This window comes from Cyprinus carpio, unplaced genomic scaffold, assembly GCF_018340385.1.
Source record: "Cyprinus carpio isolate SPL01 unplaced genomic scaffold, ASM1834038v1 S000006546, whole genome shotgun sequence".
NCBI classification, from domain to species: domain Eukaryota; kingdom Metazoa; phylum Chordata; class Actinopteri; order Cypriniformes; family Cyprinidae; genus Cyprinus; species Cyprinus carpio.
In genome coordinates this window covers 2,556-23,781 of record NW_024879209.1, presented here as the reverse complement: position 1 = coordinate 23,781, position 21,226 = coordinate 2,556, and the positions used below count along the sequence as shown (strand labels likewise).

General features: G+C 37.6%; 1 protein-coding gene across 1 annotated transcript in view; it reads right to left on the bottom strand.

The window, feature by feature from the left end:
* The window catches only part of LOC109092058 (meprin A subunit beta-like), a 33,181-nt gene extending 30,177 nt beyond the window's left edge, over positions 1 to 3,004 (bottom strand). The window contains exons 1-6 of the mRNA XM_042754566.1: positions 2,907 to 3,004; positions 2,736 to 2,803; positions 1,232 to 1,262; positions 1,062 to 1,093; positions 901 to 973; positions 677 to 794 (exon numbers count right to left, since the gene is read on the bottom strand). Coding sequence (XP_042610500.1) covers positions 677 to 794; positions 901 to 973; positions 1,062 to 1,093; positions 1,232 to 1,262; positions 2,736 to 2,798 — 317 coding nt within the window. The 5' untranslated portion in view covers positions 2,799 to 2,803; positions 2,907 to 3,004. The remainder of the gene's footprint in view (positions 1 to 676; positions 795 to 900; positions 974 to 1,061; positions 1,094 to 1,231; positions 1,263 to 2,735; positions 2,804 to 2,906) is intronic.
* Between the last annotated feature and the right edge of the window lie 18,222 nt (positions 3,005 to 21,226).

Below are 21,226 nucleotides of genomic sequence, written 5' to 3'. Positions count from 1 at the left end.
TGATCTGCCCCCCTTGGAAGAGAGGCGATACCGAGGGACGGCGAGAAGACGAGAATCAGAGGACCACAATGAACGAGGTGGAGGATAGAGATGGAGATATCTTTTTAAAGTTGCTTACTGTAACTGAGTATATTTGCTTGTATGTTTTTATTGTTTGTTAATCGCTGTTATTTTATTATGCTTGTTGTTGCGCTATAGTTAAGAAACCCATGCTTGTTGTTGTTACCCATGCTTGCAGTTGTAGTGCTTTGATAAATAAAAGCACATGATAAATAAAATGAGTTAAAAAACTAAATCAGCAACATGAAATAAAACTTTAATAACCAAATAAATACAAAACACACCGCGACAACAAAATTAAAACCCAGGCCTGGTCCTTATTTTCCTCCGGGACTCGAGACCGGTGCTTGGAGCATTATATGTACCTTCAAACGGCTCTCGGCCCCGCCCCACTCATCGCATAGTGCTTTGATAAATAAAAGCACATGATAAATAAAATGAATTATTATTATTTTTATTATATGTACCTTGAAACTTCGCTTGGAAAAAGCCTTTACAAGGAATAGTATAGTGTGTCCAAACTTTTAACTGGAAGTGTATTAGCTGGTTATATAAAATAGTCTAAGATGCTATATATTTTTAATATTGTGGAACAATAACTAGAACCATACTGTACCCTGTATGACTCTCCACAGAGATGTAAAAGTCTTCTGCTGCTCTGGGCTTGAAGTCAATGCATGATTTGAGTCTGTACTGCTCAAAGGCTCTCAAAATAACTCCTTTATAGTCCAAACCTATAACCACAATCAGAAACACATGAAGGCTGGAAAACAATATAAAAGTCAAATTAAGTATTTTAAAGGTGATTTAGCTGTAAGTAATACATTTATGTTTTCTCACTGAGATTTGCAGTCAGTGTATAGGGGACAGGAATATCCCACCGATTGCCAAGAATGGCATTCCTTTCATTAGGCTTTAAAGCAGAATAAGTATATCTATAAAACAACTGAAATATGCAGTATTGTATTTATACAGTACATTGCACAACAAACAGAACTCACCATCATAATGTCTCCTTCTGTGAGATTTAAACCTATACCACAAGAGAGTTCAGTTCACAGTAAACATGCTTGAATAAAACAAACATAAGTTAAAAAATAATAATATATCAATGCATGTGTATGTGTTTGTGTATTTAAGGTCTTGAGATAATATACTGTAGTAGTCTTACCTTTGTTAATGTTTGGAATATCCTTCCATTCTAATAATATTAAATGACAAAAGAGTAATCAACTCATCAGACAGTAATGAGCAGTTAAAACAGTGTACAAAACAGGATTTCAGACTGCTGTACATGCCTCTAAGATGTGAGTTTGCATGTTTGTGGTTGCCAGATATCATATTATGCGATTTCAAGTTTTCCTTTCTCTTTGGAGTGTTAGAAGCTGCATAGATAAGTTTCCTGAAGTTGCAAAGTCTCAAAACCAAAGATATATTCTTTATCAAAGTTAAGACTCTTCCACACCTCCTTAAACGGCTTATTCAAACTTGCCCCCACATGTCTATGTCTCGATGTGGAAATATTTGCATAATGCTGCCCAAATGTTCATGCAAAGAAAGAAGGCGTGGTTTCAGTAACCGCAGTTAGTGTTGAAGCAGTCATGTCAGGGAGATGCTGTGTGTATTGAGGCGAAAGCAAAAGCACTTTACTTAACCTTCCTAAAATAGATGCATTTAGGAAGCTTTAAGATTACTTACAACGGAAGAGCAACACATTTATGAACGACTGTTTCGTGAACCTAGGAGAGGAGGTAATTCTGACTTTGCAACGACAATCTGGCACTTCTAGATAAGCTACTGTATATATGTTTTATTATTAGTTTAAGTATGTGCTATTGACTGTTCAAATGCGGAGTTTTGCATGTGCGTGTGTGTGTGTGTGTGTGTGTGTGTGAGAGAGAGAGCACATCACAGTGTAGTCAGCTGTCTTAACCATCCGTGGCTTGTGTACTGCAAACACATACGAGCTTCATCATTGTGTCTGTCACACCACTTTGTTCCTCTTTCAGGCTTGAACTGATGGTAAAACTAAGGTCATTATAAACTGTCTTTACATTTCTTCTGAAAGATGAAGATCGCAATTATGGAAAGGGGCATTACATTTCCAATAAATGCTTGCAGTGTTCGGCCAATCAAAATGCATAGGGTCAGTTGGCCAATCAGAGCAGTGTGCGCTTGTTGGAAGGAGGGACTTTGTAGAAAACAACGCTTTTGAGAGAGGCGGGGCATAGAGGACCTACAATAATGTACAGTATATAAAAAAACTTGTTTTTTGAACATTTAAACATGTCAACATATTCTGTTACACCAAATACACAAAATAACGATCTTTAAAAAAGCATCATATGACCCCTTTAACTACTATTTACACTTCATTCATTAGTGTACACTCATTGTAAAGAATTTTTTTTGCTGTTTTTGCATAGTGTAAATAGAATCTATCGCCAAGAAAATATGCTCAGTTCACTTACTGTGAACAAAATCGCTGGCATAACTTTACAACTGAATAATGTTATTGACTGTGCAGTAAAAAATATATCATCGGGATAAGAACATGAGATATGAAAATTATATTCAGACATTTAGAAAACATACATTTAGCCTGAAAATCAACAGTTGTAACACTTTAGAAATGCAGATTTGTTATAACATAATATGACAACTATCCAACTTACAATAGGTGATGCATGACAAAGGTCCAAAGCCAAACTTAGCAGAAGAAAACTGCATAAATGCATAGTCACTGGAAATCATAATGATCACATTTGATAGTTAATTGAAGTTTACAAGTTTAAGAAGACCATTAAAATATGATTAACTCTCCAAACTAAAATACAGATACATACCAGTTTCCAGTCACTATAATAAGGCTAAAGGTTTTAAAATGTAAAACCAAGTTTAAGTTAATGCCTAGTAAGAGTCCCTCAAGCTTTTATACTTTAGCCCTACAGTGCAACACTAAACCCCGCCTCTAAGCAAAGTAGAAAAACTGGCTAAACTCCAAGATCAACATCACAGACAATGTGTTTGCTGAAATGTGCTGAAAAAGGTTGTGTGTTATGTTAATTTTGCGGTCTAGCCAGTCTTTCTACTTGGCCTTAATGCTCTTTTATGTAGAGCTGCAGGGCTACAGTATAAAATACTATAGTAACGGGGCAACGGCGGCAAATCGCATATGCAAGACGAGGACTGAGACCCACGGAAAGGAATATGACTAACTATTCAGCAATGACATTGGAGCTGCTTGTGCTTAAATGGTCAGTTACGGAAAAGTTAAGAGATTACCATCTTGGCACTAGATTTACAGTGTTTACTGACAAGAATCCCCTCTGCTACCACTGTACGGCCAAATTGGGGGTGGCAGAACAACGATGGGCGGCACAGCTGGCGCTATTCGACTTCACAATTATGTACAGGCCAGGCACATCTAATAAAAATGCGGATGCTTGCCTCAACCATTACCAAGCTCCATGAAGGAAGTTGCTTTTGGCATTACTGTTCATGAGGAGGTAGAAAGAATTGTTGATAGCAGAGGTCAACACTCGGCTGCCTCTATGTCAACCATGAAGGCAGTTCCAGCAGGAGAGGTAAAGTAGACTTACAAGTATTGCAGCAAGAAGATCCAGTGACACAGGGTTTCCTGGTATATTGGAGGCGGGGCACAATTCCTACCTCTGTGTTTGTGTCTTCAAGTGCTACGTGTGTTTTCCTGTCTCCTTTGGATTCATTAAAATTTTTTGAATTGGATATTGCTTCTCCTCATTCCTCACAGTAGCACCCGTGACAGCGTGTGCTCTTAAAATGGCTGCTTTCACAATGTCATAGTCCAATGATTCCTCATTTGGAAAAGCAGCTAACACCTCTTGTGCTTTGCCAACGAGGTTACACTGCAGCAGCAAAGTCTTTTGGACAATTTACTTTGCGGCAACATGCTCAAAAGCAATAAAATAAGAGTGTACTCATGATTTGCACAAGCACAAATTTTGACATACCATCATCAAATTCAGATTTAGACACAATGCTATCTGTCACAGTGTAAGATTAAGTTAAGGCACTGTGACTAGTCTCATAGCCGGCATATACATGTATAAATCGATCAGTGTATTGTGTATCTGTGTTTGAGTATATTTTATGTTTAAGATATTGTGATCACTGTTGTTGCTTTCCAACCATATGGATCCAAGCACCATTTCATATAATCTGCCATAAAACATTGAAATGACCACAAACACAAGTCATTTATCTTCCATCATTTATTGGGCAATAAACACACAAAGATTGCAAACACTCACCGGTTTCCATTTTCCAGAACCAAACCTGTGCAATATACCACCTGGGAGTTTTATACACTTACCATGCTGAGCGGCCATTTTGCTGTGACATCATATGGGTCACCAGTTCATGCCTGTTTAAAAATGTATTGTTTCTGGTGTTTAAGTCTTAATGGTTGTTTGCTATGTGTGTTGAACTGTGTGTTTGTATTTTATTTTCATTAATGTATATTTTGTTTCCAATTGATAAGAAAAAAAAAAAAAAAAAGAGAAAAAAGAAGAAGAAGAAGAAGAAGAAGAAGAAGAAGAAGGTCCTAACCCCCCCACCCCAGTCACAATCTGATTGGATTTCATGAGCTCTCAGACAAAGTTGTGTTTCATGCTCCTGCTTCTTTAATGTGAGATCAAGCTCTTTTAATTGCACAGCTACATGAGGATTTAAGGAAGCTGCATTTGAGTTTGCATTTGCATTTGAGTTTGCAATAATAACAATAATAATAATTATAATAATAGTAATAAAAGACGTTAGAATTTGCATATTGTTAACAGATGTCAAGCTCCTAATTGTTACATGCCTCCTTAGTCTAGGGTCAGGGGGTGTTAACAAGGGAATTTACAAATGCAAGGCAAAAAAAAAAAAAAAAAAAAAAAAAAAACTTCTCCCTCCTGCAGCAATTCAAAGAAAGAACTGTAGAGAATTACCAAAAATGCTAAATGTATCTACAGAGTAAGCAGCAATATCAAATATTCCACAAATATTTTGGCCAAGAGGGCCCTGTAGCGTATGAGCAGTTCATTCATTTATTGGTTCTGAATTAATGAATCATGGCTCGTTGAATCTAAAACCATGCACATTCCTTGGCTAAAACCCAAAGCTTTTAGCCCCTGAACTCATGCAGGTAAATCAAACTCTCTGCAAGCTGAATGACCGGCCTGGTGCCAGCATGGCTGGGTTTAAATTCCTGACCAAGCCATAAAACTTTATTACCCAACTGGGAAAAACAGAAAAAGCCCAGATTGCTAGGAATTCTTGTAAGGAACAAGGAAAGTAAATATATTCTAAATATATTGACTGTATTTCCTTTTTGTGCTTAGATGTCTTCCATATCAAATTGGAGTATCTGCAATTTGTAATCGTGTGTTAATCAAACTTTAAATGTGTGTAATTCTGCATATGAATGTAACTTTATATTTCTCCTACCTTTACCTGTCATTCTTGGGTATATGTTTAACCGTCTTGCTTTGACCGAACCAGTCATACATAGGAAATTACAGTAAAATGTATTATTATGGAATTACCATCTTGCTGGAATATAACTCACTAGAGTGGGTGTCTCCCCAGAGACAAAGAAACTTTTTCCCGCTTCAGATCATGGACGTTCATTGGTTGTTCGCGCGAACAGAGGCATGAACCCAGTCGCTCCATAAGAGACTGACACAGAACTTTCTCATTGCACTTTTACTTTTGTTTCGGCACTTCGTCGGAGAGAACGTCTGTCGCGATGGCTCCTTAGGGAGCTTTCATCTCCATTTTTCTTTTCTTTACTAAAGTTTTATTCTCATATTCGCCTCTCCCTACACGAGGGAGAGGAACTCTGAATCATTTCTTTGGTAACTCCATGTTCGTTGAACCTTTGAAACTTCGCGCGAGTCTGCTCGCCCCGGAAGACACGAGAGAACACGCCCAGCTCCAACAGATGACACACGCACGCTCGTCTTTAGCAGGCACAAAGATATCCACATGCAAGTATTATTTCCTATAGACATTTAAACGCTGCTTAAGGTTGTCTATTCCCTTTTTCAAGGTGATCTGATTCCTTGTTGTCTTTCAAAAGGTTACTATATGTGATTTTGCCATACTGGGCGATCATACCATATGATCTAGCCTATTTCTCTCTCACCTTCTCTTGCTCACCCTTTCACTCTCTCTCTCTCTCTCTCATTTGTTATACGTTTTTTTTGTATTGTATTTGTTTTTACTGTTTGTATTGTTATACGCATATTTACTCTGTGTGAATCGTAGTTTGATGTATTATTAGTTCAATTATTAAAAGCCGATATATTCATGATTGCTTCTGTCTAAAATGTTCACATCACAAGTCAATGAAATGTTTGATCTTAGCTACAAAGCTTATTTGTTATTTTTCAGTAACCTAAATTTTATAAGGACTGGAGAATGGTTTCATGGCCAGAAACTATTTTTCCTGGAATTATAAGAAGTGATAACTTTATTGAAAGTTGATAAGTTAATCTTACGGCCGTTTGCTGGACAAACCACTGTTTGATTTGCATTAATTCCCAGTAAAAGATATCACGTTAATTGATATGAAGAATGGAATATTGACATATTAATGAGTAAATTACAGTGCCTTGTAATGAGTTATTGATATTTACAATTGACCTATTTTTCATCTTCAATAATTTTAATGTAACTGTTACACGAGATATATATATCAATCATTTCTGATTAATTATTAAAACTCCCTATATATCATTTGAGCTAACGTTAATGTACTACCCAGTGCGGTTACAGCCCCATATGTGTTTGCTCATTCTGAACCCATACAGAGGTTGCCTATGTTGGTACTATCTTGGGCCCATGTAGACAGCCCATATGCACTATTTGTGTTTGCCCATTAGTTAAACACATATGGGGCCTATTTGTGTTGCCCATTTTGAGCCCATGCACTCATTTCCCATTAGTGACCCAACTAGGACCCACCTGTTTTCGCCCCTGTGGGACCTACTTAGCTGACCCAAGTGGGCCCCAGATAAGATGCCCATTTTGGGACTAAAGCATGTGGGGCCCACATATACATGTTGGCTTGGGTGGAATAGGAAAAAAAGACATGGCCTTGTGACATATTTTCTACTTTAACTTGAATGCAACGTTTTTAGAAACACTATGTTATTCACTAACTTTGCAAAAATCAGTAGAATGGAAAAGCACTTTCAGTATGAATGGCCCCTTAGGCTGTATGACGAAAATATGTACAGCTGTTTTACTAACACTCCCTTCTGTACATGCATGTGCTGACTTGCTGCTTGTAACAAGTGGAACAAGTCACTCAACTGAAAGTATATCTAAAGTCTACACTGTAAAAAAAAAAAAAAAAAAAAAAAAAAACTGTTAAATGCATGGCAGCACAGGGTGCTAAACATTTAACATTAATGGAAATAATGGTTAAAGACTGTTAAAAAATAAAAATACAAATAGGTCATCGAATGGCAAAAGTGGCTGTCAAACAAAAACTGTAGAATTAAGGTAAAATATCCAAACTTTTCTTAAGCCCTGTTCACACGGGATTAGTATTACCTGGTGATCTCCAGTCATTTTTAATAATTGCGGAGGTTGTCTGTGATCTTAATCTAGGGTGACCAGACGTCCCCGTTTTCTGGGGACAGTCCCAGTTTTTGGTGTCCTGTCCCCCACTGGAGTTGTCCCTGGAAATGTCCCCATTTTACAGCATTTCCAAAACAACCTGCAAATACACGGAAAAGGCCCGACCAATTTGAGCCAGATGGCTATCATATGATTGCGACTATTTTCACCAGAAGATGGCGCTGCGAGCTGATTACTTGGTCCCAACTCACAAGCCGTTACTGTAGCCATGAAAAGCTTGGACGAGAGCAGAGCACTATTATCATCAGTTATCAAAAGAACTGCGTTATATACATATTAAAACAAAGTAATAATATTTGTGTGCAGTGTATAACAAGACATGTACAGTAGGTTGCAGGATTGTTTTGCACACAATAGTCATATTAAACATTCCTGAAACTCTGCATCACAACTCTGAAGTCTCTGATATGAATGATATAAAAAATAAACTAATCAATTACAAAATATTAACCCTGATTACAGATAGAAAAGATCCATTTCCAGAAGCATATGTTTATAAACAAAATTTGAAAGGTAGTAGGTATGTAGCCTACACACAGTTGTGAAAATGTTAAATACAGTTAGAAAATAACATATTTGTTGTTTTATTTATCATGTTATCATATTTATCGTTTTATTTTAATGTGTTTTTGTAAAGCCATAATTTTGTTATAATACTAGCCCATTTTGAGATGTTTGTTATTTGCAGGGGTGTTCATTTTTTTGTTCATTTTGATATATTTGTAAGCTGTAGTATATTGACTGAATGCACAAAATGGCTGAGTGCAAATACTATCAGTGACGAGAATTTAAATGCAATTCATGTTTTGGTAGGGATGACAGCTTTTTTAATTAAATGTTACAAATATTTTCAAAATGTGTTTAAATGAGCCTTGTATGTTAAATTAATTATAAATCATGTTTGGTGATGTTTTTACGGAAGCCCAGAAATTACACACCCAGAAATTAAAATTGTCATTAATTACTCACTCTTCATGTTGTTTCAAACATGTAAGACCTTTGTTCATCTTCAGAACACAAATTAAGATGTTTTTGATGAAATCTGAGGCTCTCTGACCCTCCATAGGCAGCAATGCAACTGAAATGTTCCCAGACCCAGTAAGGACATCAGTAAATAAATAAATAAAAAAAAGACTCTTCATAATGGAGGAAATCAAAAATATTTTCATTTGTTTTCTGAAGATGAACGAAGGTCTTACAGGTTTGGAATGACTTAGATTTTTTGGGGTGAACTATCCCTTTAACGCTTTCAGGTCAAGTCAAGTCAACAGAGTAGTCAAAAACTGTACTCAAGTAAAAGTAAAAGTACTTATAGAAATATTTACTCAAGTAAAAGTAAAAGTACTTATAGAAATATTTACTCAAGTAAAAGTAAAAGTACTTATAGAAATATTTACTCAAGTAAAAGTAAAAGTACTAGTATAAATAGTTACTTGAGTAAGAGTAAAAAAGTATGGTATAAAAAAACAATTAAAGTAGTTAGTTACTAGTTACTTTGGGTTATATACTGCATATCTATAGTCTATTTTTATTTGGATATATAGATAAAATGTATGTAATGCGTGTGTGTGTGTGTGTGTGTGTATGTGTGTGTGTGTGTATTTCATCAGCCTTTACTCCAGTCTTCAGTGTCAAATAGTCCTTCAGAAATCATTCCAATATGTTGATTTACTATCAGTGATGTTCTCTTTAGCTTTCTATTCATCAAAGAATCCTAAACAAAATGTCACATGTTCCAAAAAATATTAAGCAGCAAAACTGTTTCCAGCACTGGTAAAAAAATCAATATATTAAAATTAACAGCTGATGAAAATTCTGATTTGCATCACTGAAATAAATTATATTTTAAAGTATGTATTATATATGTATAAATAACCTCTGCAGAGAAGAGTGAGAACTCCTCACATGACGGCTAAGTTACCGAACATCTAAACATAATGAACCAAATGCACATTGACGGATCTTCTTCTGTCTGTTCTGCAAAATGTAAACATATTTATGCAAGCGTAAATATTGTGGAAATATCAATATTAATTGTGTCTAGGCAAAGGCATTCCTCCTGGAACAGAGCTAACGCGGGTTTGGAGGGTATTCATTTCATACACTGACAGCTCATTTAATGTAAAAATTATATTTTATTTAATGTATGAGCAGGGGAGTCATGCACTCATTATTTTTGAGGGGGCACGAGTGTGTGTGTGTGTGTGGGGGGGGGGTCGTCATGTGACACAGCAGCCACAACAGCATATTGGCAAATTATTATTAAGCATTACTTATTTTTTCATTTTTATTAGAAACATTCCCAGACGCATGTACTATATCATGAAATATCTCGATTTTTACCTTCATAGATTATGTTAGATAATATGCGATGGTCAAAGTAGTAATGTAATCTATTAACCATAAAAACCTGTCTGTTTACTTAAAGGAGCCGTATGTAGGATTGTGGCCTAAACTGGTACTGCAATCACTATAAAAATATTGTAGAGCGGTGTATCCCCTCCCCCTACCCCCTGACTCGAGGTTGCCAGATGAGCTGCAGGATTCAGCAGAAACGTAGGCAGCTTCAATGAGCTTCCAATGGCAAGTGACGAACAGACGTACACAGTAAGTTTTTTTTTTCTGTTAATTATGTTTATGCTTCATGAGAGATATTTTGATCAGTAATTATGTATTTAAAAAATGTACTAATTGTCATTAGTTAAATATAATCGTAAAGATTTATGCTCGTATGTGACAGTATAATCGTAAAGATTTATGCTCATATGTGACAGTATAATCGTAAAGATGTATGCTCGTATGTGACAGTATAATCGTAAAGATTTATGCTCATATGTGACAGTATAATCGTAAAGATTTATGCTTATATGTGACAGTATAATCGTAAAGATGTATGCTCGTATGTGACAGTATAATCGTAAAGATGTATGCTCGTATGTGACAGACAGAACGGTAACTGTTAGTCTAACTTGTAACGTTATTTATCTGTCATTAATGTAATTTTTACTGAGGTAACATTAGGCTACTGTCTCAATTACGTTTCAAATTGCCATAATGGGCATGCTAATGTTGTTTTCCTCAGCGTCTCAGCATAATGACAGAGAAACAGGCACCTGTAATGCATTGCTAATGTTAGCATACGTCCATGTGAGCTAACGTTATGTTACTTTGCACAAACATGCATAACTTTGTTCGACTGTCATGAATATATGAAATGTCCATTGACATCAAGTACAAGTTAGCCAAGCAGAGATGAATCTTACCTGTCCAGGAGAAAATTAGCAACGTTGGCGTCTGTGTTCAAATTCTTCTCCGTTTTCAGCCGTCTCCATCTTTCAAAAGCATCTCCAATACAAATTCTGGTTTTATTTCGGACTTTGTCACGACGAATTTCTGAATTATAACAAGGTCTTTTTGATTAAGTAACATTAGACATTTTTATCCGACTGGAGTTAGGGTAGGTTACAGCAAAGCTGGCAACACGGATCCCGAAACACTACTGACTTCGTGATTGGTAGATAGGTGGAGGGAAACACAAAATGACAACATCAACATCAGCTGAGGGCTGCAAGTCCACTTTTTAAATGACAATATCCTGGCCGGACTACTGTTGTCAGTGATATAAGTATTTGAAATGAACATGATTTCTTAATGTCTAGTGACACATTAGGGCCATTTTATGATTAATTGAAATAGATTTCTTACATACAGCTCCTTTAAGTAACAGATATGGGTGTCGTGCCATAACATATTTTTATATTTATATCTTTATATTAAATGTGAATATAACATTGAAAGTTAATGTGATATAAAAACTTTGTAAGTTAGGCTACTAATCTTTCATTGTACAGAAAGAGAGCAAATAACATTTACATTATCAAAGAACATTTTCACTGACAGTCTAGAGTTCAATCACTCTGACAAACTCCCATTAAAATCACTGAAACTGTTAACACTGTGAAATCAATATCTTATTTACAGATTCATACACACATCTGCACTTTGTTGTTTCTGACGAGAGAATTCGCCAGAAAGAGGTATTCAGTCAGCGAGCGAGTGAAGGAAGCACCGGCATTTCAGCGATGACTCATCGGAACACCTCTGATTGGCCATTGCATTCATAAACTCAACTGAATCTTATGTGATTGGTTATAATGCGCAGTGCTGTAAAAATGCGTCTGTCTCTGGCTCAGCGCCAGCGAACAGATCTGAATTTAACAGCTGATGATATATGACTCGCTGAACGTTCTCACGCCGGTGTGATTGTATCAAATATAGAAAATATTAATCGGCTATTTTTTTGTCTTTTGGAAGCTGCATTCAAAATCCACTTGGCTCAAATATCTGTGGGGACACGTGCCCCCCACATTGAATGGGCATGACGCCTATAAGTTACACGTACAGTCGTGGCCAAAAGTTTTGAGAATTACATAAATATTCGTTTTCAAAAAGTTTGCTGGTAAACTGCTTTTAGATCTTTGTTTCAGTTGTTTCTGTGATGTACTGAAATATAATTACAAGCACTTCATACGCTTTTATCTACAATTACATGACATTTATGCAAAGAGTCAGTATTTGCAGTGTTGGCCCTTCTTTTTCAGGACCTCTGCAATTCGACTGGGCATGCTCTCAATCAACTTCTGGGCCAAATCCTGACTGATAGCAACCCATTCTTTCATAATAAATTCTTGGAGTTTGTCAGAATTAGTGGGTTTTTGTTTGTCCACCCGCCTCTTGAGGATTGACCACAAGTTCTCAATGGGATTAAGATCTGGAGAGTTTCCAGGCCATGGACCCAAAATTTCAACATTCTGGTCCCCGAGCCACTTAGTTATCAATTTTTGCCTTATGGCACGGTGCTCCATCGTGCTGGAAAATGCATTGTTCTTCACTAAACTGTTGTTGGTTTGTTGGAAGAAGTTGCTGTTGGAGGGTGTTTTGGTACAATTCTTTATTCATGGCTGTGTTTTTGGGCAGATTTGTGAGTGAGCCCACTCCCTTGGATGAGAAGCAACCCCACACATGAATGGTGTCAGAATGCTTTACTGTTGGCATGACACAGGACTGATGGTAGCGCTCACCTTTTCTTCTCCGGACAAGCCTTTTTCCAGATGCCCCAAACAATCGGAAAGGGGCTTCATCGGACAATATGACTTTGCCCCAGTCCTCAGCAGTCCATTATACTTTCTGCAGAAGATCAATCTGTCCCTGATGTTTTTTTTTTTGGAGAGAAGTGGGCTTCTTTGCTGCCCTTCTTGACACCAGGCCATCTTCCAAAAGTCTTCGCCTCACTGTGCGTGCAGATGCGCTCACACCTGCCTGCTGCCATTCCTGAGCAAGCTCTGCACTGGTGGCACTCCGATCCCACAGCTGAATCCTCTTTAGGAGACAATCCTGGCGCTTGCTGGGACTTTCTTGGACGCCCTGAAGCCTTCTTTACAAGAATTGAACCTCTTTCCTTGAAGTTCTTGATGAACCTATAAATTGTTGATTTAGGTGCAATCTTAGTAGCCACAATATCCTTGCCTGTGAAGCCATTTTTATGCAACGCAATGATGGCTGCACGCGTTTCTTTGCAGGTCACCATGGTTAACAATGGAAGAACAATGATTTCAAGCATCACCCTCCTTTTAACATGTCAAGTCTGCCATTCTTACCCAATCAGCCTGACATAATGATCTCCAGCCTTGTGCTCGTCAACATTCTCACCTGAGTTAACAAGATGATTACTGAAATGATCTCAGCAGGTCCTTTAATGACAGCAATGAAGTGCAGTGGAAAGGTTTTTTTGGGATTAAGTTAATTTTCATGGCAAAGAAGGACTATGCAATTCATCTGATCACTCTTCATAACATTCTGGATTATATGCAAATTGCTATTATAAAAACTTATGCAGCAACTTTTCCAATTTCCAATATTTATGTAATTCTCAAAACTTTTGGCCACAACTGTACAATAAACAAAGTTATACCTGTTGAACCGTAGACAGCACACGCGATGTTCATCTAATAAAGATCTTCATCCCTAGCAAACCTTTGCATATTTAAAAAGTATTTAAAAGTACCCATCTTTAAATATACTCCAAAAGTATCAGTTACCTAAAATAAATTACTCATGTAAATGTAACGAAGTAAATGTAACTTGTTACTATCCACCTCTGCAAGTCACCTTTATTTATATAGCGCTTTAAAAAAGATTGTCAAAGCAACTAAACAACATTAATTAGGAATACAGTGTGTCAATAATGCAAAATGACAGTTAAAGTCAGTTCATCATTGAATTCAGTGATGTCATCATGCAGCTCAGTTCAGTTTAAATAGTATCTGTGAAATAATTTGCAATCAAGTCAACGATATCGCTGTAAATGAAGTGTCCCCAACTAAGCAAGCCAGAGGCGACATCGGCAAGGAACCAAAACTCCATCAGTGACAGAATGGAGAAAAAACCTTGGGAGAAACCAGGCTCCGTCGGGGGGCCAGTTCTCCTCTGACCAGACGAAACCAGCAGTTCAATTCCAGTCAAGGACAACACCAACATCCTCTGATTCATCAGAAGGATGTTGTTTGAGAACGTACAGTAAATCCCAACAGTGGAGTCTTCAGTGGCCTCATTGATGCAGACTTCATTTATGCCCTGCACAAAACAAACAAATGTAGGTAAATGTATGGAAGTAAGTCCTATTTTAACAAAGGCCTATTGAGAAAAATCTAGAACACTAAAAAAACACGTTTTTAATTATTTATTATTTATTTGGAATGACAACATTTATATTTTGAATTATGTGTAACTTAGTCACAAAAATAAAGATTTAACAGTAATAGAAAAGAAAATTAAAATACTTACCCATATAAAGCTTGTGTGTGCGCAATGATGGACCTATAAAAGAATGTCATAATCAGTTAATAATTAAGACAACATACAAATTCAGAAAGTAAAGATGAACAGACTTTAGGTTTTGTCATATGGCAAAGAAAAACGCAAAACAAAAAGAAAACAGACTCAATATAATGTTCAGAACACTGCTTTATTATTATTATTATTATTATTATTATTATTATTATTATTATTATTATTATTTATGTTTGGGTAAAACAAGGTAAAATTGAAGAAGAACGGAAGAAATGGAGAAGTTGAAAGAAAAAGAGAAGGGACCCTATCAAGAGAAACTACATGACACTGCCAAAAAATGTTATTTGGACAAACTGTCCGAGATAAAAAACATAGATCCATATGACTGGATTACGGATCCAGACGCACTACCTCCGCTCACATATCTGGACATCGTCAATTACCTTGTTTTTGGATTGAGTGCGTACACTTTACAGGAGTTTAAGAGCTATAAATCCCTTCAAGCTCATGAACAGGTTTGCAGCGGCTGGGTACAAGACCTCCTCATTCACAGGCCGCCTAACTGCAAGAGCACAGTCGTACTGGCAAAGGTAAGATGGCACTTCTTCTTCTTCTTTCGGAGTTTTATGGCGGTTGGCAAACCAGCTAAAAGAAATATGCTATTTACTGACAATGTATTAATACCTACCTATCTTAATGATTCTGTAAAATTGATTATTTCTCTGTTGTATTCTGTGCAATGAATCAACACGTTCATAAGATGGTACTTGTGTTTTTGGCCAAGTTATTAAAACAAAATACTAAATATTCAGCTAAAGTTGTTATTTTAAAGAGTCATAAACAGTGGGTTTGAGCAGTTGCATTTAATAAAAAAAATAAAATAAATTTATAATCGTCAAAATTGTCTAAAAACCCAGTTTTATTTTGCTTGTGGTGGGCAGATTTATTTTTGTAACTCATGTGGTTATGTTGATTAGAAATTAATGAATACATAATTTACAATCAATAATTTACATTACATTATTTTTACATTGAAATACGTAATTTACATTTACAAGTTAGTTTGACAGTGTTAGCATAAAAACACACTTCTCGCTGATGCTTTGAAAAGTAAATTTTTTCTCCTGATTGCGGCAATCCACGCGATCCGGCGTCTTTTCGTCAGCTCCTCCACCTGCTTCCCTTGTTGTTTTTTCCAGGAAGGAAAGCTTAAAAAACTTATTCAATTGTTCAGTTTCCTCCCTGAATGATCGTGTGACCTGCTATGGCAGTTCTTGATCGAGCAGTACTGACCAACCATATCAAGGTTTATTAAAATCTCGAGAGAAAATCCAAACACAGCCTCCAACACACGAATTCAAATACAGCGGGATAGGGTGCGATCCTGCAAATATGGCGGAGGAGCCATAATGCAACACGGCGTGACGTCACCTTCACATTCCCTATAACAAGTTGAAACCGACGTGACTGCCGCTAACAGAAAGAGTAATGTTATATTGAAAATTAAGTATTTAATAATTCAGCATCGCATTAGTTCAGTCAGGCCGCGTTAATCACGCTTGCATCAGCCGACAGTCAGCTGTTCCTGACGTGTACCAATCCAGTGTTGACACCTATCACATGCGATCTATTTAAATTCCCATTCTTCAGCGTCTCTTCTGTCGCATCGCTGCTTGCAATTAACTGTTGCAGCTCGTTTCAGAACATCTGAAATCCGCATCTAAGATAAGTGAATGCTCTTTTAATCAATATCGCTGTGTATATTGCCTGGTGGCTAACATCGTTTTGCATCAGTTGCAGGAGCGAATATTAAGCATATTTGCAGCAGCATTTATACATCTGTGTTCATACACCTGGAGCAATAAGCAGCTAGAGCATGCAATCGCTCTTGAGGACACGCCGATAAGGCCATGAGAACAGGGTTAAATGAGACAAGCATTCTCGTGTAGGCGTTTCAACTGGGGTTCGCTGTATTTAGCGGCGTAATCTCAATGTCACGGGTGTTTATTTCTAAGGTGATGTTACATTAGCTGTGTGAGTGTGCGGTTGATTCAGATGCACGAAGCGTCAGAAGCACGCGTTTATCGCTCTATTCTATACATAGGCCTATGAGAAGGTGATATCAATAGCCACGTTTACATGTATTTTATTTTGTCATTCAGATTTAAATATTCGGTGGACTGTTTACATGAGACGTTATCTAATCCGATATGGTGTTTACATGTGCTCGTGTTTTCGATTTTGGGACATGGTAAGTGGCCTACGATGACATACAAATTACCAGAAGAAGAAGAAAGAAAGAAAAAAAAATCGCATTTGCATTAATATTTTTAATAACTGCTCACACTTGCTTGGAATAAACAGAGTAATATTTGAACCTCTAGTGTTCATTCTTGCGCTCAGTCATCTTTTCCTCTTTAATGGTGTACCATACAGTTGTGTGAAACTTGTGATTCTTTGTTGTAATTGGTGCATTATCACTTCTGTCATTCTACTTTTCCCCGTCCATCATCTACTAAGTGCGCGTGTCCGCTGCAGTGAGAGAGCTCCGCTCAAATGCCATCGGGAGCACCTGGACATTTCTGGACCGGTTGAGGTGAGAGCTGATCGCCGAAGCGAGGGGAACCTCCCCCACATTAGGCACTGTTTTTAAATTACACCAAACTGCAAAAAGGAAAAACTGCAAAGTGTGAAGTGGCACTACGCACTGCATCCACCAGCTGCGCGCAAGAGAGTCTCCTGCACAGCACTGCGTTTGCGCAACAAAGTGATAAACCGCACAAGTCGCTTCATCCATTCAGATGTGACACAGAATTATTGATATTGTCTTGTCGTGTGATATATGAGAACATTAAAGGTTCTGTAGTGATGCTGGCTGAAAACATCCACGATAATGTTAACTGCATGAAGAGGTAAACTGGAAAACGCCAACAGGCCTACATAGGCATGTCAGTTCAGTAGGGGAAATAACCGTAGCATAAGACCCTCTGTAATGAATTGTATTCTGATATATTAAAAAAAAAAAAAAAAAAAAAAAAAAAAAAAAACATTTGTGTACTTAAATCAGTCTCTCACAAAGTTTTGCTAAACAAGGAATCATGGGGCGGGGGGGGGGGGGGGGGTTTTCATTTTTATGAACGCAGACAGTGCTTGCAACAAGCTATCACACAACATTTACAAATGGGTTTTATGAATCTGTAATAATTCATACAAATGACAAAGGCAAATTTTGGTCAACCTGTTGTTTTCATTGAGCTATTCACTATCATCGTGTTGTTTCTAAGCTGAAAAGCAGTAGGTACATTGTGCTTCATTTATTACATCAGCTTTCTGCGCTGGTCATGGGAGTAGACATGACAGTTCATAACACAGCAAGTGTTATCCATTCTTATGTGTGTTATTGTATAATTGGAATTTTATCTTCTACGTCCATTATTTCCCAGTCTCTACTGTAATGTCAGTGTCTACAAATCACAGAATGCACAGCGTTGCCGACATCACGTTCCCATTCTGATGACTACGAATATTGATGTGATTTACATAGATACAAAGTAATTGGTTTAACACGTTTACATGGCAGGATTTTAATTTCGTTCGGTTTATAGAAGGTTATCACACCTCTCAAACGATTACCATTTCAGTTTGGGCAATTTCCAACTGAGGTGTTTATATGGAGCATCTTCATTCAGATTGGACTGTCATTCTAAGTTTCTGAAAGGTGTATGCTTCCCCTGCTGCACTACCACCCACAATTATGCAATTTACAACGTTAATGCATATTACATGCTCCTTGTGCTGCAGCAAGGGGTCATATGCTTCCCCCTTTACAATCACACAGTTGCTTTAAAGGGGGGCTACAATGGGGTTTCATGGATTCAGAGTTGTTCACAGTGTTAAAGAGATGGATTTTCATGCTAAACATGGCCAATTTGGATGAATGGAGAATTTCTGTGCTGAAAATCTTACTTCTGGGTGGTACAAGTTTCGGCAGATTTTTTTTTCGATCATGGATCTAATGACGTAGACGATGGTGGAACTCCTTATGAGCATTTCTCTCGGGAAAGCACGCCCGCGCACACGTCGACCAGAGGATAGCGAGACCTCGCCCATAAACGCGCTTCATCGGGAAATTGTTGGCAGCGCTGCATAGGATTTGTTCGAATGTTTCCAAATAAGTGTGTTTTGGATGTGAGGGGAAAGTTTACTCTGTTCAGCTTCTAAAAGAACCCAGTGTTACACGAACCGTGGATGCAGTTTGCTTTTCCGGGCAGCAATGGAGTGTAGCAAGTGCGTTTGTGTGTTCTCGGCATTTCAGTGACAAATGTTTTATAAACAAGACCAGGTTGATGCTGGATTTGCACATTGTTTGCTATTAAAACATGGTAAAAAAAAAACAAAAAACATTCAGGTAAGTACAACCGCATCAGTTTTTTGTCTTTTATTGGAAATCAGCACATAAGTGAATATATGTTAATGGAAACAACACGAAACATCAGTATTATAGCTCCGCCCACAGCATGCCTCCAGAAGCTCGGTTTTTCCGGAGAGAATCGGAAGCTGTATTTTTCTTTTACAAATATGACAAAACTAAAGACTTTTGGAAATAAGGATGTAGTACTACTCTACAGGTACTCAAGATTAACATGAGATTAGGTGAAACTGTGTATGTTATGTACCCTTTAAGCATTTTAAGAAACATGATTGTTGCACATCCTCGATTGCTTAACTTGGGGTGACACTTCCCCCTTTATGTGAATTTTTTTATTTATTTTTTTACAGCCTGTTAGACACTTAAAATTGGGTAATATACAACTGCCGTCATATTAAGCTGCTGCTAAGGGTGTATGCTTCCCCCTTTACAATCACACAGTTGCTTTAAGCATTTTAAGAAACATGATTGTTGCACATCCTCGATTGCTTAACTTCGGGTGACTCTTCCCCCTTAATGTGATTTTTACAGCATGTTAGACACTTGAAATTGGATAATATACAAATTGCCGTCATATTAGACCGCTGCTGCTAGGGGTGTATGCTTCCCCCGTACATTCAAACATTTGCATAAGCAGCTTTAAGCAACATGCTTGTTGTATGCTTCCTTTCTGAGTTGGGGTGATGCTTCCCCCATAAATATAGTATCAAGCAACATTTCTCATTTCTGGCCATTCAAATTGCATCAGTTGTGTTGGGGAGTTTGGCATATGGTTGTTTTGGGGGTTTGTCTTGCTGCTCTCTCCGCTCTGTCCAAGCATGGCTGCATGGACAGGCGAGTGGAGTCTTGCCCAGAACATAACCATACTGCCAACACTAACTGTATGCAATATAATTGTCATAAATATACTTGACAGAAGTAGTCCTGATTGAATTATATTTATTTTCAATATATACTAAATATTTCATCCGTCAAGAGATTGTGAAAGCCGGGCGCAGGAGCAGCGCTCTCACCGTCTCTGAGCCGCCTGCAGCGAACTCTCCTGCGTTTCACCTCTCTCTAAATATATCTCATTAGAAATGAGCTAACGTTAGATACTCGTGCCTGGCGCATGCCGTGTGGAAGGACAATTCACAGTAGTTCATAACCGCCAGCAAACGTCATAATGATTAATGAGTTTGACCTTTGACATATTAATTATGTCCAGATGTGCACTTTGCCCTATTAATAATGTACATATGCGGAACCCCGGCGTGCGTGAAATCCATCCGTCATCCTTTGTGCTCCGCGAGGTGAAATGTGTTGTTTGTTCAGTGACCAAGTGATGAATGAGATCCCTGAAGAATGAGTTTGTAGATCTTATACACACATTCTCATATCTGGACTCATCTGCGGACGCGTCTGTGTGTGTGTGTGTGTGTGGTACCTGACCGAGGTATCAGGTTGCGTTCTGTAATGCTCGCTGTCTGTCTCTCCCTCTCTCTCTCTCTCTCTCTCTCTCTCTCTCTCTCTCTCTCTCTGTATGGGAGCTGTGAGAAAGATATTGGCTTTAATGTCAATAATTAATAAACAAATTTAACAGATCGTGTGTGTGTGTGTGTGTGTGTGTGTGTGATTTAATAAGTGTGTATGACTACGGTAATAGAAGAATCTCAACCTATTAATAAACTGAGAAAAAATCAATAAAAATATTAACTCCACATAGGAAAACCAGGACGTGTTGATGAAGAATAAACAGAATAAATAATTTTAACAGATCGTGAGATCGTGTGTGTGTGTGTGTGTGTGTGTGTGTGTGTGTGTGGGTGTGTGTTGTGTACGTGTGTGTTTGCATTTAATATGACTACGCTATAAACAGAATCTCAACCTATTATTAAACTGAGAATAAATCAATACAAAAATATAAATTCCCCTTACATTATTTTCGCGAAAGCCTTCCTCGCGCAGGCGTCACGATTCTTCAAATGATAGGTTTACAAAATTCTGGTGTTTAAACTCCGTGCGTTCTCTCTCTCTCTCTCTCCGCCTGCGTGAGAGAGCTCTCCCGTCATCTCGGTCCGCTGCGAGAGAGAATGCGGATAAGTTGGCAAAAACGTTTTAAATGCACTACATCTAACTCAAAGAGCTATATTACTTTAATCTTTAAATAACCATACTCCCTTTACAGCTGTTGTCAGGCGGTGCTTGTTTATATTTTAACTAAGTTTCTTATTT